The sequence below is a fragment of the Carya illinoinensis genome, chromosome 5 (assembly GCF_018687715.1).
Source record: "Carya illinoinensis cultivar Pawnee chromosome 5, C.illinoinensisPawnee_v1, whole genome shotgun sequence".
NCBI classification, from domain to species: Eukaryota; Viridiplantae; Streptophyta; class Magnoliopsida; order Fagales; family Juglandaceae; genus Carya; species Carya illinoinensis.
Window position 1 is genome coordinate 10,324,034 of NC_056756.1, and position 19,250 is coordinate 10,343,283.

The window sequence follows — 19,250 nt, forward strand, 5'->3', positions numbered from 1 at the left end:
TTTCCAACAGCAGCAGGAGTGTAGCACAGTTTTCAAATTTCTAATTGGAAAAAAAATACTGTCGCTTTGATGATACAAGTCATATTAAAAAGAGACATACAGGAGAAGAGCAAAAAACTGACGAATGCCACCAGCATCATCTTTCTTTTGTAAACAGGTAAAAGAGATTTTGGGATGATGTGCTCAAGGAGGAAAAATATAAGGAACAGAAAAAATAAATCAAAGGAACGAGTTCTTACAAACCTAAAGAATAGAAAGAAAAGAATGTAGGCCCAGGCATAAAAAGCCACCAGAAACTGCAGTGTACCCGACCAAATGGTTAAAAGTTGGTTAGCGTAATTAACTTTCTGTAAACCAGCTGCCTGAGTTTTAGGCTGCAAGTTAGAGGTTTGTCTAGGCCCAAACCTAATGATCTGTAGAGATCAAGGTCAAACTGAAGGATCAACATGTGTATCCTCCTTTCATATGTTTGCCAAGTTTTTCATCTCAGAGACCCTTATTCTCATTGTGAATCCATATCAAGGCCTTTTCTCTTTTACGTCTAGAGGTGTAGCAATTCTTTCAAGTGGCAAGAGCTATTTTGTGGTATATTATCCGTGGGAAACTGCAAGAACATGTTTGACATGAATTTATAAACATGCACCTAATTCTTTTCCTACTATGGGCTGAAGATTTGACTCGAGTCAGTTTATGTCAGGTCTTTTATCAGTACATATATTCCCCACCAACAGTCTATTAAGGACTAATTCTCTAAGATCCTAACTTACAGATATAAACCATCTAGGGATGTTACATACATTAACTAAAAAACAAAACTAGGGAAGTGTTTTACGATCCTTCTATGATAGCAACTAAATCAATATAAGACAGAGCCCCTTAACACAATACTATTAACAGAGCACTATCATCCACAAATAATTAGACAAGGGACTTACAGCCAAAACTAGGAAAGGGATGACTTCCATGATGATTAATGTGGATTTAACTCCAACGGCACTGAAAAAACCAACAGATGCAAAGACAGAAAGCATAACAAGCAAAACGCCTGAAAGGCCAAGCAACACCTGAAAACCATTAGAGAAAAAAGTGAGTAACCTTGAATTATCATAATTCCTACTCCAAGAACTAAATTATAATTTACTGAATAGTACAAGCCATACAGGATGTATAATGCAGATCCCATGTATTCCATCAAAACGAGAACGAATCCATGTATTTACTTTAGCAAGAATAAACAAGTAAGAAGGATAGCAAACTTTAAAACTTCAACTGAAAGAGGCAAAAAACCCTAGAATCTGAACAAAAAAAATAAAAAGTGACCATATTTGAAGTGTCCAAACAAGTTATTAGAATATCTGTGAATAATAGTGAAATGCTTTGAGTTAAAATGTTTTATTGTATTTGGAGAAAGGAGAGAGGAAAATCTGAATAAAAATATTATAAAGTTAAAAAAAGTTGTTTGAATATAATTTTTTAATATTATTTTTATTTTGAAATTTGAAAAAGTTGTATTGTTTTTTGTGTTTTGTTTGGGAGTCTGGGAAAGTTGTAATGATTAGATGAAAAAGTTGAATATTTGAAATTGAAAAGTGTTTTGTGTTTGAGTGATGTTCGGGAAGGAAATATATGAGAATATCTGATAATACCTAAGAATGCATGTATTCCCAAACTAGGCCTAGAGCATTGGCAATGGATTCTTTATCTTCATATGTAAAATTACATGTTTTGAAGATTGATTTTGAATATGAAGAAAAATTCCTACATTGGATTATGTATTTTTTGATCAAATAATAATAAAATAATAAAGATAGAGAAGAGAAAAAAGAAAAGAGAGAAAAAAGAGAGTTGGGAGGAGAGAGAAAAAACAATAAAATAATGTTTGAAGAAGGAAAAGGACATCTTCAAAGATGAATAATCACTGTTCATAGTTATTTAAAATTATAAAGATAGATAAGCCAATGTAGGTGATTTTAAGGCAAGTTTATTCAAATTTGAGAATAAAAATGAAGATGAATAAACCATTGCTAGTGCTAAGACTTTAAATTTCAAAATAGCAAAATATTTGCCACCACATGGGATGGAAATTAATCAATACAGCTTTCAACTGAGAAAATTCAAGGGGCAATGAGAGGTCAAACTGTTGCAGATGGAGACAAAGAAGTAAACGGTGCATGGCTCACCGTTTACTATTTTGGCATATAAGGCACCGTTCGGTGCTTTTGTTAGGCACCTCCCCACCTCTTCCTAAAATCATGCAGCAATTTGCTGCATAGTACTGATATGCTCTCCTATAAATAGGAGAGCTTAAGTGAGTATCAGTGTGCAGCAATGAGTGCAGAAGAGAGGAAGAAGAGAGGAAGAGAGTGGGTGAGCAGAGAGAGAGTTTTATCTGTAAAAATCGTTTTATAGTGAAATTACAGCAGCTGTGGACGTAGGCAATTACCGAACCACGTTAAATTTCGTCCCTCCTTTATTTAGAATCGTCTCTGAGTCAGAACAGCTCCCAACAACTGGTATCAGAGCACCGGTTCGAGCTGTCCGAAAATTCAAGTTGTTCAAAATCAATTTTTGACAACTCCACGGTGTTCCTCGCATCGAGACGAATCCGTTGCCGCAAACGGAATCCAAAACGGAGGTCGGACGAGGCTACACGCGCCCCTAGAAGATTGGCGCGTGCATCTGCTGCAACCCCACGCGCCCCACGCGCTCCAGAGGTTGAAGACTTGTGCAACACACGCGCTCACGCGCCCCCACGCGCGCCAGAGGTTGAAGACGCGTGCAACACGCGCCCCCACGCGCCTACAGAGGTTCTGCGCGTGTTGCACACGCGCCTCACTCTCCCCACGCGCACAGCACTGTAGCGCGTGCATATCACGCGCCACGCGCACAGTACAGCGCGTGAATCCACGCGCCACGTGCTTGACCACGCGCACTGTACAGCGCGTGCATCTCACGCGCCAGACAGATCAAGGCCGTCCGTTTTTCAGATCTGTTTTTGGCTAGATCTAAGCCATTCGGAGTCCAATTTCGACGATCAAATAGTGCTTTCCAACTATTTGGATCATTCCGGACTCATCCGTACGGTCGAAATTTTGATATTCGGCGTCAGTATATTGGATCTGAACCATCCACGTGTTGCAGATCATTTTGGGCTAGATCACGCCAGTTGGAGTTCCATCACGACGATCAAATAGTGCTGACAAATTATTTGGATCATTCCGGACTCGTTTCCAGCTAATTCGAGTATTTCAGACGTAACGGTGATCTTTGTTTAAATTTGAACTCATGGCTGGAGAAGAAGCTAAAGGTGCTGGTATCGAGAAATTTGACGGTACAGACTTTGGCTACTGGAGAATGTAGATAGAAGATTATCTCTATGGGAAGAAACTACATCTTCCACTCCTAGGAAGAAAGCCAGATGACATGAGCAATGAAGATTGGAGTCTCCTTGATAGACAAGTGTTGGGAGTCATTCGACTAACACTGTCAAGATCAGTTGCACACAATGTGGTAAAGGAGAAGACCACGGCGGATTTGATGAAAGCTCTATCAGACATGTACGAGCAGCCATCAGCCAATAACAAAGTGCATTTGATGTACAAGCTATTCTACTTGAGAATGGCAGAAGGAACTCCAGTTATTCAGCATCTGAATGAGTTCAACACCATCATCAATCAATTAGCTTCAGTGGGGATTGAATTTGATGATGAAGTACGTGCACTGATTGCTCTGGCTCAATTGCCAAAAAGCTGGGAGGCCATGAGAACAGCTATTAGCAATTCTTATGGCAAAACAAAGATGAAGTATCAAGAAATCCGGGACCATTTTCTTAGCGAGGAAGTTCGCAGAAGAGATACAGGAGAAGCATCAACTTCCAGTTCTGCCTTAAACCTTGAGACGAGAGGTAGAGGAGCTAGTAGAAGTTCAAATCGAGGCAGATCGAAGTCCCAAAGAGGCAGAAGTAAATCTAGGTCCGGAAAACAAGTACAGTGCTGGAATTGTGGCAAGACTGGCCACTACAAAAATAACTGCAAGGAAGCAAAGAAGAAGAATGAGCATGACTCTGTTAATGCCACAACAGAAGATCTCCAAGATGCCTTACTTCTTTCAGTCGACAATCAAATTGAATCTTGGGTGTTAGATTCAGGAGCCTCGTTCCACACTACAGCACACCGAGAAATCATGCAGAATTATGTCACTGGTGATTTTGGGAAGGTGTACTTAGCAGATGGTGAAGCTTTGGAAATCGAAGGTATGGGAGATGTACCAATCAATCTGCCCAATGGAAGTGCATGGTTGCTACAGAAGGTGCGACATGTTCCTAAGCTCATGAGGAACCTGATTTCTGTAGGACAACTTGATGCTGATGGGCATTCGGTACTATTTACCGGTGGCACGTGGAAGATAACAAAAGGAGCTATGGTAGTAGCTCGAGGCACAAAAACAGGTACTCTATACATGACTTCAAGTATTAGAGATACTATTGCAATTGCTGATGCAAATGCCAACCTATGGCATCAAAGGCTTGGTCATATGAGTGAGAAAGGAATGAAAGTACTATTATCCAAGGGGAAGTTACCAAAGTTGGAATCAACTGATTTCGACATGTGTGAAGGTTGCATTTTTGGGAAACAGAAAAAAGTTAGTTTCTTGAAAAATGGTAGAACTCCAAAATCTACAAAGTTGGAGTTGGTGCACACAGATTTGTGGGGGCCATCCCCAGTCGCTTCTCTTGGAGGATCGCGGTACTATGTTTCATTTATTGATGACTCAAGCAGGAAAGTATGGGTTTATTTTTTGAAAAATAAATCTGACACATTTGATACTTTCAAGAAGTGGAAAGCCATGGTTGAAAATGAAACAGGCTTGAAGTTAAAATGTCTAAGGTCAGATAATGGAGGAGAGTACATCGACGGAGGGTTCAAAGAATTCTGTGCTGCAAATGGGATTAGATTTCAGAAGACTATTCCCGGGACACCGCAGCAGAATGGCATAGCTGAACGCATGAACAGAACTCTCAACGAACGTGCCAGAAGCATGAGTCTGAATTCAGGATTGCCTGAATGTTTTTGGGCTGATGCAGTTAACACTGCAGCCTATTTGATTAATCGGGGACCTTCAGTTCCCTTAAAGTTCGATCTACCAGAGGAAGTCTGGAGCGGAAAGAAGGTAAATCTTTCCCATTTGAAAGTTTTTGGCTGTGTATCATATGTTCACATAGATTCTACTGATCGTAACAAGTTAGAAGCCAAATCTAGAAAATGTTTTTTCATCGGTTATGGTGATGAAGATTTGGCTATCGATTTTGGGATGATAAAAATCGCAAAATCATCAGAAGTAGAAATGTGATTTTCAATGAGCAGGTTCTGTACAAAGCTAGGTTACAAGCTGAACCTGAGGAGCAGCCAAAGAAACCTGAGGTTGTTGACTTTGATGTTACTCGAGTCAACACTGATCAGAACGAGGATCAAGAGAATGATGATCCACAGATCGAACAACGTACACCACTCACTGTTATTCGAAGATCTTCAAGGACAATCAGGCCACCACAGCGGTTCTCACCATCTCTATACTACATCTTGCTAACAGATAGTGGTGAACCGGAAAGTTATGATGAAGCTCTACGAATTGAAGATTCGATCAAGTGGGAGAAAGCCATGCAAGATGAGATGGAGTCACTGATGTCAAATCAGACATGGGAGCTAACTAAGCTTCCAAAAGGCAAGAAGGCTTTGCACAATAAATGGGTGTACAGAATTAAGGAAGAGCACAATGGTAGCAAGCGCTACAAAGCCAGAATGGTCGTGAAGGGGTTTCAACAAAAAGAAGGTGTCGACTACACAGACATTTTCTCCCCAGTTGTAAAATTAACAACGATCAGGCTAGTGTTGGCAATTGTGGCTGCAGAGAATCTACATCTTGAGCAGTTAGATGTGAAGACTGCATTCCTTCATGGTGATTTGGAGGAAGACATTTATATGCACCAGCCACAAGGATTCTCAGTGAAGGGAAAAGAGAATCTAGTTTGCAAACTGAAGAAGAGCTTGTATGGCCTAAAACAAGCTCCACGACAATGGTACCGGAAGTTTGACAACTTCATGTGCAGTAATGGATTTACAAGACTGCAGGCTGACCATTGTTGCTATATGAAGAACTTTGACAACTCTTATATTATCCTACTGTTATATGTGGATGATATGCTCGTTGCAGGGTCAAGCATCGAGGAAATCAATAAACTGAAGAAGCAGTTGTCAAAGCAATTTGAGATGAAGGATTTGGGTGCTGCAAAACAAATCCTTGGTATGAGAATTATTAGAGACAGGTCTAATGATACTCTCAAGCTCTCGCAGGAGGAGTATGTGAAGAAGGTGCTCAAAAGGTTTAACATGGACAAGGCGAAACCAGTGAGCACACCCTTAGCTAGTCACTTTCGACTAACTAAGGATCAGTCGCCAAAGACGGAGGAAGAGCAAGAATGCATGAACAGAATACCCTATGCATCTGCTATTGGTAGTCTTATGTACGCCATGGTCTGTACAAGGCCAGATATTGCACAAGCAGTGGGAGCTGTGAGCAGATACATGAGTAATCCAGGAAAGCAGCATTGGGAAGCAGTTAAGTGGATTTTGAGATATCTACAAAGCTCTTCAGATACGTCACTATGCTTTACAAAAGCAGGTTTAAAACTACAGGGATATGTAGATGCTGATTTAGCAGGTGACGTTGACAGCAGAAAAAGTACTACTGGATTTGTGTATACGCTGGGTGGTACAGCTGTATCGTGGGCTTCTAAGTTACAGAAGATTGTTGCTCTCTCAACTACAGAAGCTGAATACGTTGCTATAACTGAAGCAGGGAAGGAAATGGTTTGGTTGCAATCATTCTTGGAGGAATTGGGAAAGAAGAATGAAAAAGGCATTCTGCACAGTGATAGTCAGAGTGCTATTTTTCTTGCAAAGAATCCAGCCTTTCATTCCAGAACAAAACACATACAGTTGCGATACCATTTTATTCGATCTCTTCTCGATAGTGGACAGCTGATACTTGAGAAGATTCGAGGAGCAGAAAACCCAGCAGACATGTTTACAAAAGTCGTTACTGCTGACAAACTGAAGCTGTGTATAGCTTCAGTTGGCCTCCGTACTTAAAGGCATGATTTGAAGTTGCTGTGATAATTGCTATGAAGATATGTAGACTCATTTGTCTCCAAGTGGGAGATTGTTGCAGATGGAGACAAAGAAGTAAACGGTGCATGGCTCACCGTTTACTATTTTGGCATATAAGGCACCGTTCGGTGCTTTTGTTAGGCACCTCCCCACCTCTTCCTAAAATCATGCAGCAATTTGCTGCATAGTACTGATATGCTCTCCTATAAATAGGAGAGCTTAAGTGAGTATCAGTGTGCAGCAATGAGTGCAGAAGAGAGGAAGAAGAGAGGAAGAGAGTGGGTGAGCAGAGAGAGAGTTTTATCTGTAAAAATCGTTTTATAGTGAAATTACAGCAGCTGTGGACGTAGGCAATTGCCGAACCACGTTAAATTTCGTCCCTCCTTTATTTAGAATCGTCTCTGAGTCAGAACAGCTCCCAACACAAACCATCATCAGCAACAGTAACAATAGCAGTAATAACTATCACAACAGTTAATAATAACAATAACTTAATTAGCCACATGCTAGTGCTTATTAAAGTAATGCGTGCATGCTCACAAGCATTAACACGCTTGTGCTTAAACATAAATGGATCAAGAACTTTAGCATATTTTAAAATATACCTTGGATGATAGGTAAAAGGAGGATAAATGAGGTGCATCTCCCAAGGTCACTGATATGTAAGCAAACATTACGAGATAGCTTATCTGATACAAAGTTGTACAAGAACAGAAAAAACAATTAAATAAACTCACTTGTTTAAACAAATAGTCACTATCATTGTATCTCACTCTTACACTCGCTTGCTTAATATGATAATGCCAATTCTCTAATCACTTACTATGATTGTTATAACATCAGCAGTACTTTCTCTTTTCAGTTCTTCCTCAATTGAGCTTTCGGATGAAAAGGAAAGAGTGAGATTGCTAGACTGCACCATCATCAGCAGCTCCTCCTGTCAATGTGTTTGGTATAAATGTTAACACTGATGCAATCATTTCAAAAATATATAATCTGTCACAATAAATTAATACAAAGACAATTTGCATTAAAAAAGCAATACATGCATGAACGTTTTTGTTTTTGTTTTTTTTTTGTTTTTTTGTTTTTTTGTTTTTTTTTGTTTTTTTTTTTTTGTTTTTTTTTTTTTGTTTTTTTTTTCAAATATCTATAAACAAAATTTTACTGAACATAAGAATAGGCAAAGGCCCAGGTATACGGGACAATACATGGATGTGCCTTTAGCAAGGCTTTCCTCTAATAAGAGGACACCTTGAGTGTATATATGATTGCAGGCACAAGAGAATGCGGTTGGTAATAATCAAACTATTAAAAAAAATAGAGAGAAGTAATGAATCTTAAAACTAAGGAAAAAATTCCTAGATTAAATGTTTAATTAGTAAATAAAATAAATGAGAATAAAACACACTGGAGATAATAGAATCCATTACCACTTTTGTTTTCTCATTGATCATTTTCCGTAAGCAACAATAACAACTGTGTGCTAATAAATTTAACTATAAAGTGCTGGGGAAACTTCCCAGACCAGCAAATAGCAGGGTGACAAGAAACAAGAGCATGTCCTGTTCTAAGTAAGATGGGGGGCACCATGTAACTTTTGTCTTGTCTTAGATTGCCACGCATCTTTGTATGTGGTTCTTTCAACAAGATCAGCTTATTTCAGTATGTTATGAGCACCTCCTCCTCCTGCACTTGGCATGGGCTATAGAATCAACTCAGCTATCCCCAACCCCTCCCCCAGCCCCATCTAAACCAAGACATACACGCATACATGGAGGAAAAGATCCAATTCACTAGCAAAATATAGTAGTTACATCTAGTTTTCGTTCCAACACCACAATATAGTAGCCCTAAAATTTATAAGAATTGCAAAGAAGCATTCCTCCTTAGATAACTCAATTTCACTCAACTAAGCTTCAATCCTAATTACACTATGTTTGGCTTTAAAAATCTCATAAACTAATCAGCGTTCGCATTTCTCTTCTGCACAAATATTTTATGTAAAACCATATTCTCTCATTTCTCTGTTTAATACATCATTTTCACAAACTTCTCCCTCTTTGATATTCCTCTTTAAATAGCACATTATATATCCTCGTTCAACTAGATGGAAGAAAAGCTTCTACTATACCAAACATTTGACTAACTAAATGAAGCATGAAAAATGGGACTCCAATAACACATAATTAAAAGAAGCTAAAGAACAGAAGAACAATGTACAGGGAGACAATAACATATCAATAACACGTAAAATCTACATGACAAACTCAAACCTCTGCTAACTGTATGAAAGCTTTTTCCCAAGCCACTGCTTTCCCATTCTCATTGCCTACTTCATCAACTGCATTATTGACTGGGTAGGTAACAACAAATGCAGAAGCCTGAAAATTGCAATGTCATCATAAGATTAGTATATACCCAGATACCTAAGCAAAGATGAATATTTTACCTCGGAGTAATTGTTCCCGGAAAATCCTCCTAAGGCAGTACTTGGATCCAGTGGGGCCTTAAATGCACTCAAGCATGTGTCCGCAGAAGTGTAATGCTGACAGCAGAAAGTACAGACATTCAATGCCAATACATAAACAAAGCAAAAATCACGACAGCAGGGTAATAATAACACGCTCTAGATATGCCACAAAATGAGGTATTTAAGCCTTCAACTTACAAATTAAATTACTGGTCATTGTCTTACTTATCAAAAAATAAATAAATAAATTACTGGTCATTGTCAATCATAACGAGCCCCAGGCATGCACTATTCCTAATGACTACGTCTCCTTTAATATCTCAAAAAGAACAAAGGAGTCCAGACATAGAAGCCTTTAGAAACATAAAATATGGATGGAAAGGAATGATCAGTGCTTTGAAGATAGGTAGCGCATGCTGGATGAACTTCAAAATCTTTTTGTGCACACCTTTTTTCTTTTTTTATAAATAAGAAGATATTTTATTGATATAAAGATAGACATAGCTCAAATACATAGGAAGTATACATGTGATTACACCAATTTAGGAACTAGAAACTATTACAAGGAAATCATGGAAGCTAAGACCATTTAAATCTATAGTAATGGCCCACATAAATAAAGTCTTCTAGTATTAAACTCTTCCAAGGAGCATTCATGATCCTCAAAATATCTCATTTCTTTCACTCCAAATGCACCAAAAAATACAAATGGGAGCCATCTTCCACACAGCTGCAATCTGTGGTGTCCTTGTAATCCCTCTCCAACTTGCTAGTAGTTCAACCACCCTTCCCGGCATTACCTATGCAAATCCCACTCTGCTGAAAAAGTAATTCCATATGGCCCGAGCAAACTCACAATGTAGGAGTAAATGATCCACTGTTTCACCACTATTTCTGCACATACAGCACCAGTCAGTGATTATAAGTCCACGTTTTCTTAGGTTATCAATGGTCATAATCTTCCCTAGGGCTGCTGTCCAAACAAAGAACGCAGCATTGGTAGGTGCTTTACTCCTCCATATGTTCTTCCAAGGAAAATTATGCCTAGCTAAAGTTGTAAGTGTATCATAGAAAGAGCATACCAAAAATTTTCCTTTACTAGAAGGTCTCCATTCCATCTTATTCACCACTGTAACAATAGAAGTAATGTTATATAGCAGTTTGAAGAATTCCACCAGTACACTTACTTCCCAATCATGTGCCTCCCTAGTGAGGCTAATGTTTCATTTCTTGAGAGCCATTAGTAATTGCCCGCATGTCATCCACCATAGCATCTTGTTTCCATGCAATTCTGAAAATAGTGGGATAAGCATCCTTAAGAGCCATATCTCCCATCCAAACATCATGCCAAAAACTGATTTTACTGCCATCCCTCATACACAGCCTAGTGTTACTAAAAAAAGACCACCAACCTTTCTGGATATACTTCCATAACCCCACACCATATGCCCCCCTACCTTCATTAGAATACATCCCCCCCCCCCCCCCCTCTTTCTCTCTCTGCACTACCATATTTCGTATCAATCACCCCCTTCCATAAGGTTTCCCTCTTATAAGTATATGGCCACAACCATTTCCCAAGAAGAGCCTTATTAAAAGCCCTCATGTTGCGAACCCCCAATCCACATTGAATTTTCTCAATCCGAGATGCAACACTGGCTGGAAGGGGAAATAAAGACAAGACATATGTGGGAAGGTTTAATAAAGTACCCTTAATGAGTGTAATCCCCCCTTTAGATAGATACAACATTTTCCACCTGGACAGCCTATGCTCTATTTTCTCTAACACCTCCTCCCAAATTGTCTTAACTTTAAATGATGCTCTCAACGGAAGACCAAGGTACTTCATTGGCAGCGAAGAGACCACACAATCCAGTATGTTAGCCAACCACCTAAAATATTGCTCACATCACCCACAGCAACCATCTGTCTTAGCGAGATTTATTTTTAACCCGAATACCACTTCAAAGCAAAGTAAGATAGATTTCAAAGATGAATATGTCCAAAGTTTTCCTCACAAAATGGCAGCGTGTTATCTACAAACGAGATGTGAAATAATGGGGGAGCCATGATTATTATCCCCCACTGAAAATCCTGAAAAAAATCTACCCTCTATAGAAGCCGACACCATTCTGCTTAGGGCCCCAAAACAAAGACAAAATAAGAGAGATGATAGTGGATCACCTTCTCACAACCCCCGCGAACTATTAAAGAAACCCATGGGATCACCATTTACCAAGACCGAGAAGCAAATTGTTGACACACAATGCCTCATCCACCCCCTCCATATTTCCCCAAATCCACATCGACTCAACAAATAGAATAGAAATTCCCAATTAACATGATCATAGGCCTTCTCCATGTCTAATTTGCATAAAAGGCCCAAGACTCCCGACTTGATCCTGTTGTCCAAACATTCATTAGCAATAAGAACGGAGTCCAATATTTGTCTACCTCTCACAAAGGCATTTTGAGACATAGAGATACTTTTATCCATAACAGTGTCCATCCTATTAGCAAGGATGTTTGGGAGTAACTTGTACACGCCCCACAAGACTAATAGGCCTAAAATCTCTATTGCACCATTCTTTTTAGGGACAAGTGCAATAAAAGTAGCATTTAAACTCTTCTCAAATTTTCCAAAAGTGAAAAATGCCTAAAAAACTTGCATGCCATCCTCTCTCACCACCTCCCAGCAAGTCTGAAAAAAGGCCAAAGTAAAACCATCCGGGCCCGAAGCTTTATCTTTATTCATTTTTCTAATTACTTGTTGTACCTCTTCCTCTTCGAATGGTCTCTCTAGCAAAACCATACTATTTTGATCAATGGCCTCAAAAGCTAGACCATTTACTCTAGGCCTCCATGCATAAGGTTCCGTCAACAATTGTTCAAAATGTCCAACAACATGGTCTTTTATCGCTAATTGGTCTGAAGATACACCGCCATCTATGGTCATGGTCTTAATGGCATTAAACCTCCTATGTGAGTTTGCAACTTGATGAAAAAACTTTGTACATCTGTCCCCTCCCTATGCCACAATGACCTTGACTTTTGCCTCCATGAAATCTCCTCCATTAGAATCACCCTTTCTAATTCAGAAACTACTTGGCCTATGTGATTGTTCTTGTCTTCTACACCATCCAAGCTTTGTAACTCTTGAAGTAAGGACTTCTTCTGTAATACTACGTTACCAAGTACCTGTTTGTTCCATGTCTTCAAATCTTGCTTCAAATCTTTCAATTTTCCAGCCAATACGTTGCTTGGAGTGCCCTGGAGTTTATATGAGCTCCACCATTGCCTAATCAATTCCACAAAACCATCAGTTTTTAGCCACATATTCTCAAATTTAAAAGGCCTTCTTCCCTCTTGGATTCCTCCACAATCTAACATTATAGGAAAGTGATCTGAACATATCCATGGAAGTCTTTTCTAACATACATCTGGAAATTGCATCTCCCACAACAGAGATATGAGGAATCTATCCAGTCTTGACTAGGCATGATTATTAGACCATGTATATTCACCCCCCCCCCCCCCCCCTAAATAAGAGGAATATCCATGAGTTTCAACTCGAATATGAAATCCGAAAATTCCACCATAGCATGGTTTTGTCGGCCCTCCCCCGATCTTTCGCTAGGAAACCTTGTCACATTGATATCTCCACCAATACATCATGGAACCTCCCACCAAGTATATAAGCCTGCAAGCTCATCCCAAAGTAACTGCCGCTCACAATCCAAATTAGGACCATAAACCCCAACAAAGGCCCATAAAAAACCAAATTCAGAATTTTTAAACGAACACCCCTCCGAGTATTCCTCCAAAAACTCATCAAGGTTTTCCACCACCCTTTTATCCCACATTACCAATACTCCACCCAATGCCCCATTCGAGGGTGGATATGACCAACCTATGTACTAGTAGATCCAAATACTCTGGATAATTCTTCTTGTGATAAGCTTCAATTTAGTTTCCACCAAACAAATGATGTCCATCTTCCATTGTCTTAACAAAGATCTTATTCGAAGGCATTTTTTGATCTCGTTCAACTCCCTAACATTCCAAATAAGAATCTTGGGCTTCATTTATCAACTATTCTAGCCCTCCCTTTGCTCCTTCCAAGACTTGCACTCCCCTCCTTTCCATCATAGTTAATAGACCAAGTTAGCCTCCTCAACTCCCTATTTATTTTTAACTCTGTTCCATGGTGATATTGTCCAGCCTCAATTGGTGTTAGAATTGCCTTGAATTGATCTTCATAGACCTCACATGATATCCCCACACCTCTGAATTCCTCCGCTTTTTTCATTACCCAATTGGAGGATAGAGTAGGAGAAATAATACAAATTGGTGCAGGATCATCACCTGTAGGCTCCTCAACCTCTATTGGATTTTTATTTGACTCAAAAAGGATCAAAGTTCCTTTCCCTTCTACCTCCCCCTTCTCCTTCCCACTCTCTCTCTCCAATATCAAAGGAAACTAGGGTTTTCTTTACTTAAGATGCGGCAGTCTCCTAATAGGATACATTTTCTAAATAGTTATCTTGTATTTAAATTAAACTTGTATATATTTAGATAGAATAAAGTCAGGTAGTTAGTAGAGATTCAAATTGAATCCCAATCTTATCTTTGTAACCCATGAACTATTGTTTATTTAATGAGAAGAAAATACCTCAAGAGGTACTTCGGCTAAAACTTTGACATGGTATCTAGAGCAGGTTCCTAATTACTATGCCTCCTTCAAATTTTTTTTTCCCTGGAATTGTATTCTTGGTCTGGGTATTCTCGGCACTTCTGTGCCTTCGTGCCTATCGTAGACAGCCAGGTTTCTCTTTATCAGCATCCTCTGTGCTGTATTCAGGGGTTGTTTTTGGCCTCTCGTGTGACTATCGGCATTGTCTGGGTGATCTGTGGGGTAGTACGCCGCCTTCTGTTGGGTCCTCTTAATCTGTCGGCATTTTCTGTGCTGGATTATACTGTTTTCGGCAACTAGGTTGCCTTGTTCTGGCATTCGGCTTCTCAGTGACTTTCGTGCTCTCGGTCCAGACCACCAGGGAATATTTCGGCACTCTCTGTCTCAGTTTCTGGCTCTCGAGACTCTATTTGGTGGTGATTTCCCAGTTCTGGACAATTTTTGACTCTCGAAATTTGACAGGTTTGTCCTCATGGCATCTGAAAAATCTGATTCCTTGTGCATTCGTTTCAATGGTAAAAATTATTCTGCATGGGAATTTCATCTTCAACTTCTTGTCAAGGGTAAAGAACTTTGGAGTCATGTTGATGGCAATATTCTAGCCCCAGAAAGTGCTACGGAGAGGTCTAAGTGGGAGAGTAAGGATGCCAAGATCATGTCTTGGATCCTAGGCTCTATGGAGCCTCACATCATTCTCAATCTTCAACCCTACAGAACCTCCAAGGCTATGTGGGAGTATTTGAAGAGAATCTATACTTAAAATAATTCTGCTAGAAGGTTTCAGCTAGAATATGTGATGGCTAATTTTTCTCAAGGTGCCTTATCTATAGAGGAATTCTATTCTGGTTTTTCAAATCTGTGGGCTGAATTCTCCCTCATGTGCAAAGTGTGCATGAAACCAGTAGGAGGGATCAGTTTCTTATGAAACTACGTCCAGATTTTGAATTTGTTCATTCTCAATTAATGAATAGAGATCCAGTTCCTTCTCTTGATGATTGTTTGGGTGATTTACTTTGGGAGGAGCAAAGGTTGTTTACTCGGAGTACAATGGAACAGCAGCTGACTCTTCCAGCTCAAGTGGCATTTACAGCACAAAGGAAATCCAAGGGCCGAGACTATAGCACTACACAATGCTATAGTTGCAAGGGTTTTGGTCACATTGCCACCCACTGTCTGAAGAAATTTTGTAATTATATCAAAAAATCTGGACATATTATCAAGGATTGCCCAATCCGACCACCCTGAAAGCAAGAGCGTGCCTATTCCACCTCGGTTGGTACGTCAGAAGCATCCTCTTCTACAGCTCTTGCTGCCGCCACTCATGTTTCAGTACCTGTTGGTTCCAGTTCTACTACTCTTACTCTTGATACGGTACCACAAATGAATATTTCTGCCTTTTCCGCTTTAGGCCTCTCAAGTAAACCAAAGTCATCCCCTAATTCATGGCTTATAGATTTTGGTGCCTAAAATCATACGACTAATAATTCCACTTCCTTACATAATCTTCGGTCCTATGATGGTCCTCTCAAAATACACAAGGCAAGTGGTAGTTCACTACCAATTTCTACCGTGGGTAATGTGTCAACTATCATTCGAAATGTTTTGGTTTCTCCTAACCTTTCCTCCAGTTTACTTTCAGTTGGACAGCTTGTTGAAAATAATTGTAATGTCTCTTTTTCATCTTCTAGTTGTGTTGTATAGGATCGAGTGTCCGGGAGGATGATCGCGAGGGGTCCTAAGGAGGGTTGGCTATTTCCAATAATCCTAGTACAGCTTTTCTTGAGTCTAGTTCTTTTAATTCGTGTAATGCTGTCAAAACAAGTACTAAAGATTGGCATCGTCGTTTAGGCCTATTAGTGGATTATATTTATTTAAATTAATTCAGAAAAAAGAAAATTGTTATGGTATCACAGCAAGGTTCAAAATCCTAGGTCCTAGTTTTTTTTTTTCTGATTCTAAGATTTTTTTTTTCAGTTAGGGTTTTTCTGTTTCTAGAGTTGTGGCTATTTTTTTTATCTAGTCTCAAGGGTTGCAGCTAGGGTTTCTTGTCTATCATGTCTTCTTAAATTAGAGATTCTCTTCTGGTTCGATTCAATGGAAAAAATTATGCTGCGTGGTCTTTTCAGTTTCAACTTTTGGTGAAAGGGAAGGAACTTTGGGGTCATATTAATGGGAGTAGTGTGGCACCAGAGGACAAAGATCAGCGGGCTTCTTGGAAAAGCAAGGATGCCCGAGTCATGTCTTGGATTCTTGGATCTGTTGATCCCCATATTATCTTGAATTTACGCTCATTCAAGAATGCTCGTGATATGTAGAATCATCTCAAGCGACTGTATACTCAGAATAATGCAATTAGGAGATTTCAACTTGAACTAGAAATGTCGAATTTCTCTCAAGGAGCTCTCTCTGTGGAGGAGTTTTATTCTGGTTTTTGTAACTTGAGGGCTGAATATACAGATATTGTATACACATCAATTCCAGCAACAAGTTTGGCCGATATTTAAGCTGTTCATGAAGCAAGCATGCGGGCACAGTTTCTTATGAAACTAAGGCCTGAATTTGAATTTATTCGTGCTAATATGATGAACCGAGATCCTGTGCCTTCACTTGATATGTGTTTGGGAGAAATATTTCAAGAGGAGCAAAGATTGATGACTCAAACAGCCATGGAACAAGCTACTCCAGCTCCTATGGCATATGCAGCTCAAGGAAAAATCAAAGGGAGGGATTTGAGCACTACTCGATGCTATAGTTGCAAAGGTTATGGGCATATCGCTGCAAATTGCTCTAAGAAAACTTGCAACTATTGCAAGAAGCAAGGACATATCATCAAGGATTGCCCGATACGTCCTCCACGTAGCCAAGAAACTGCCTATTCAGCTGCTGCTGAGGCTACTAGTGCTGCTAGTTCTACCTTGGCCACTTCCTCTCATGTTCTAGCTTCCACTTCTCAAAATCCCACCTCTATTACACCAGAAATGGTACAACAAATGATCATCTCAGCTCTTTCAGCTTTTAGTATTTCAGGTAAAACTAAATCTGCCTTTAAACCTTGGTATTTTGATTCCGGTGCCACCAACCATAAGACAAGTGCCTCTCACTCTCTTGTTAATATATCACCGTATGCTGGTCCACTAAAAATTCACACGGCAGATGATAGTGCCCTACCTATCATTGCCGTAGGTGATATTTCTCCTTCCTTGAAAAATGTTTTGGTGTCTCCTTCATTAAATACCAATCTGATTTATATTGGCCAATTAGTTGACAGCAATTGTAGGGTGTCATTCACTTCTTCTGGTTGTCTTGTACAGGATCAAGTGACCGGGAAGATGATCGCGAGGGGTCCTAAAGAGGGTCGGTTGTTTCCTTTATGTTTAGATTCAAAATCTGTTGAGTCAAAAGTCTTTATCTTCATTTTCTTATCATGTTGGTACTTTGAGTGTGAAGGATTGGCATAGGCGTTTGGGCCATCCCAATTCTCACATACTTCATAAGTTGTTATCTTCCGGTTTAATTGGCAATAAAGAGCTCTATTCTCTTGATCAATTAAATTTTGATTGTGATACATGTAAGCTAGCTAAAAGTGAAGTTTTGCCTTTTCCTTCAAAAGGATCTCATGCCATTCGCGCCTTTGATGTTATTCATAGTGATGTATGGGGTATTGCCCTGCTCGAATCTCATGATGGTTATAAATATTTTGTGACGTTTATTGATGATTATACTCGTTTTACATGGATTTAATTTCTTCGTACTAAGAATGAAGTATTTCCAGTATTCAAGCATTTCTTGGCTTATCTCACTAATCAATTTTCTGCTTCTCCTAAGGTTCTTCGCTCCGATTCAGGAAGAGAATATATATCTAATGAGTTTCAAATGTTCCTTCAAGATCAAGGAATTATTTCTCAACGTTCTTGTCCATATACTCCACAACAAAATGGAGTAGCTGAAAGAAATAATCGTCATCTTCTTGATATGGTCCGGGCTCTCCTAATTGATTCGGGTGTGCCCTCTCATTTTTGGTGTGAAACTTTGTCCACTGCTATGTATTTAATTAATAGATTACTTACTTCAGTATTAGACAATGTTTCTCCTTATTCTTTGCTATTTGAGCACTCCCCAGACTATTCTCAATTGCATTCATTTGGTTGTGTTTGTTTTGTGCATCTTCCATCTCACGAAAGACACAAACTTTCTGCTCAATCAATCAAATGTGCTTTTTTAGGGTATAATTCTTTTCAAAAGGGTTTTGTTTGTTATGATCCTCAGGCTAAACGCATTCGAGTTTCTCGCAATGTGGTGTTCTTTGATAAACAACAATTTTTTCGTACTCATCTAGACCCTATTCCTCCTAGTTTCTGCGTTTTGCCTAATTTTTCAGATGAGGATACAACTTCTACACCAGCTTCCGCTTGATTTAAACCTGGTTGTGTTTACACCAGGCGTAAATCACCTCATCCAGCAGATCTGACCGCTCTTTCTGCCCCCTCTGAGCATCTACCCGTGGCTCCTGATCAATCCCTTGACACATCTTATGATCCACCATCTCATCGGCATACTTCTAGAGTCTCCAAACCCCCGGATTGGTATGGTTTTTCCTCTCATTCTTCTATGATTGCTACACTTTCTTCTATTGTTATTCCCTCCTCTTATAAGCAGGCTATGGAATATGAGTGTTGGAGGAATGCCATGCAAGTAGAAATGGATGCACTAGCGGCCAATGACACTTGGAACATTGTGTCTTGTCCTTCTTCTATGACACCTATTGGTAGCAAGTGGGTGTATTCTGTGAAACTTAGATCAGATGGGTCCCTTGAGAGATATAAAGCTTGCTTGGTAGCCTTGGGAAATAAACAAGAATATGGTATTGATTATGACGAGACGTTTGCTCCTGTTCGTCTCCTTCTTGCCATTGCCACTT

At 39.5% G+C, this 19,250-nt stretch overlaps 1 protein-coding gene across 1 annotated transcript in view; it reads right to left on the minus strand.

The window, feature by feature from the left end:
• LOC122310866 (NPC intracellular cholesterol transporter 1-like) overlaps positions 1 to 19,250 on the minus strand; it is a 58,338-nt gene that overhangs the window by 12,035 nt on the left and 27,053 nt on the right. The window contains exons 15-19 of the mRNA XM_043125088.1: positions 9,619 to 9,714; positions 9,443 to 9,550; positions 7,990 to 8,103; positions 7,772 to 7,855; positions 936 to 1,064 (exon numbers count right to left, since the gene is read on the minus strand). Coding sequence (XP_042981022.1) covers positions 936 to 1,064; positions 7,772 to 7,855; positions 7,990 to 8,103; positions 9,443 to 9,550; positions 9,619 to 9,714 — 531 coding nt within the window. The remainder of the gene's footprint in view (positions 1 to 935; positions 1,065 to 7,771; positions 7,856 to 7,989; positions 8,104 to 9,442; positions 9,551 to 9,618; positions 9,715 to 19,250) is intronic.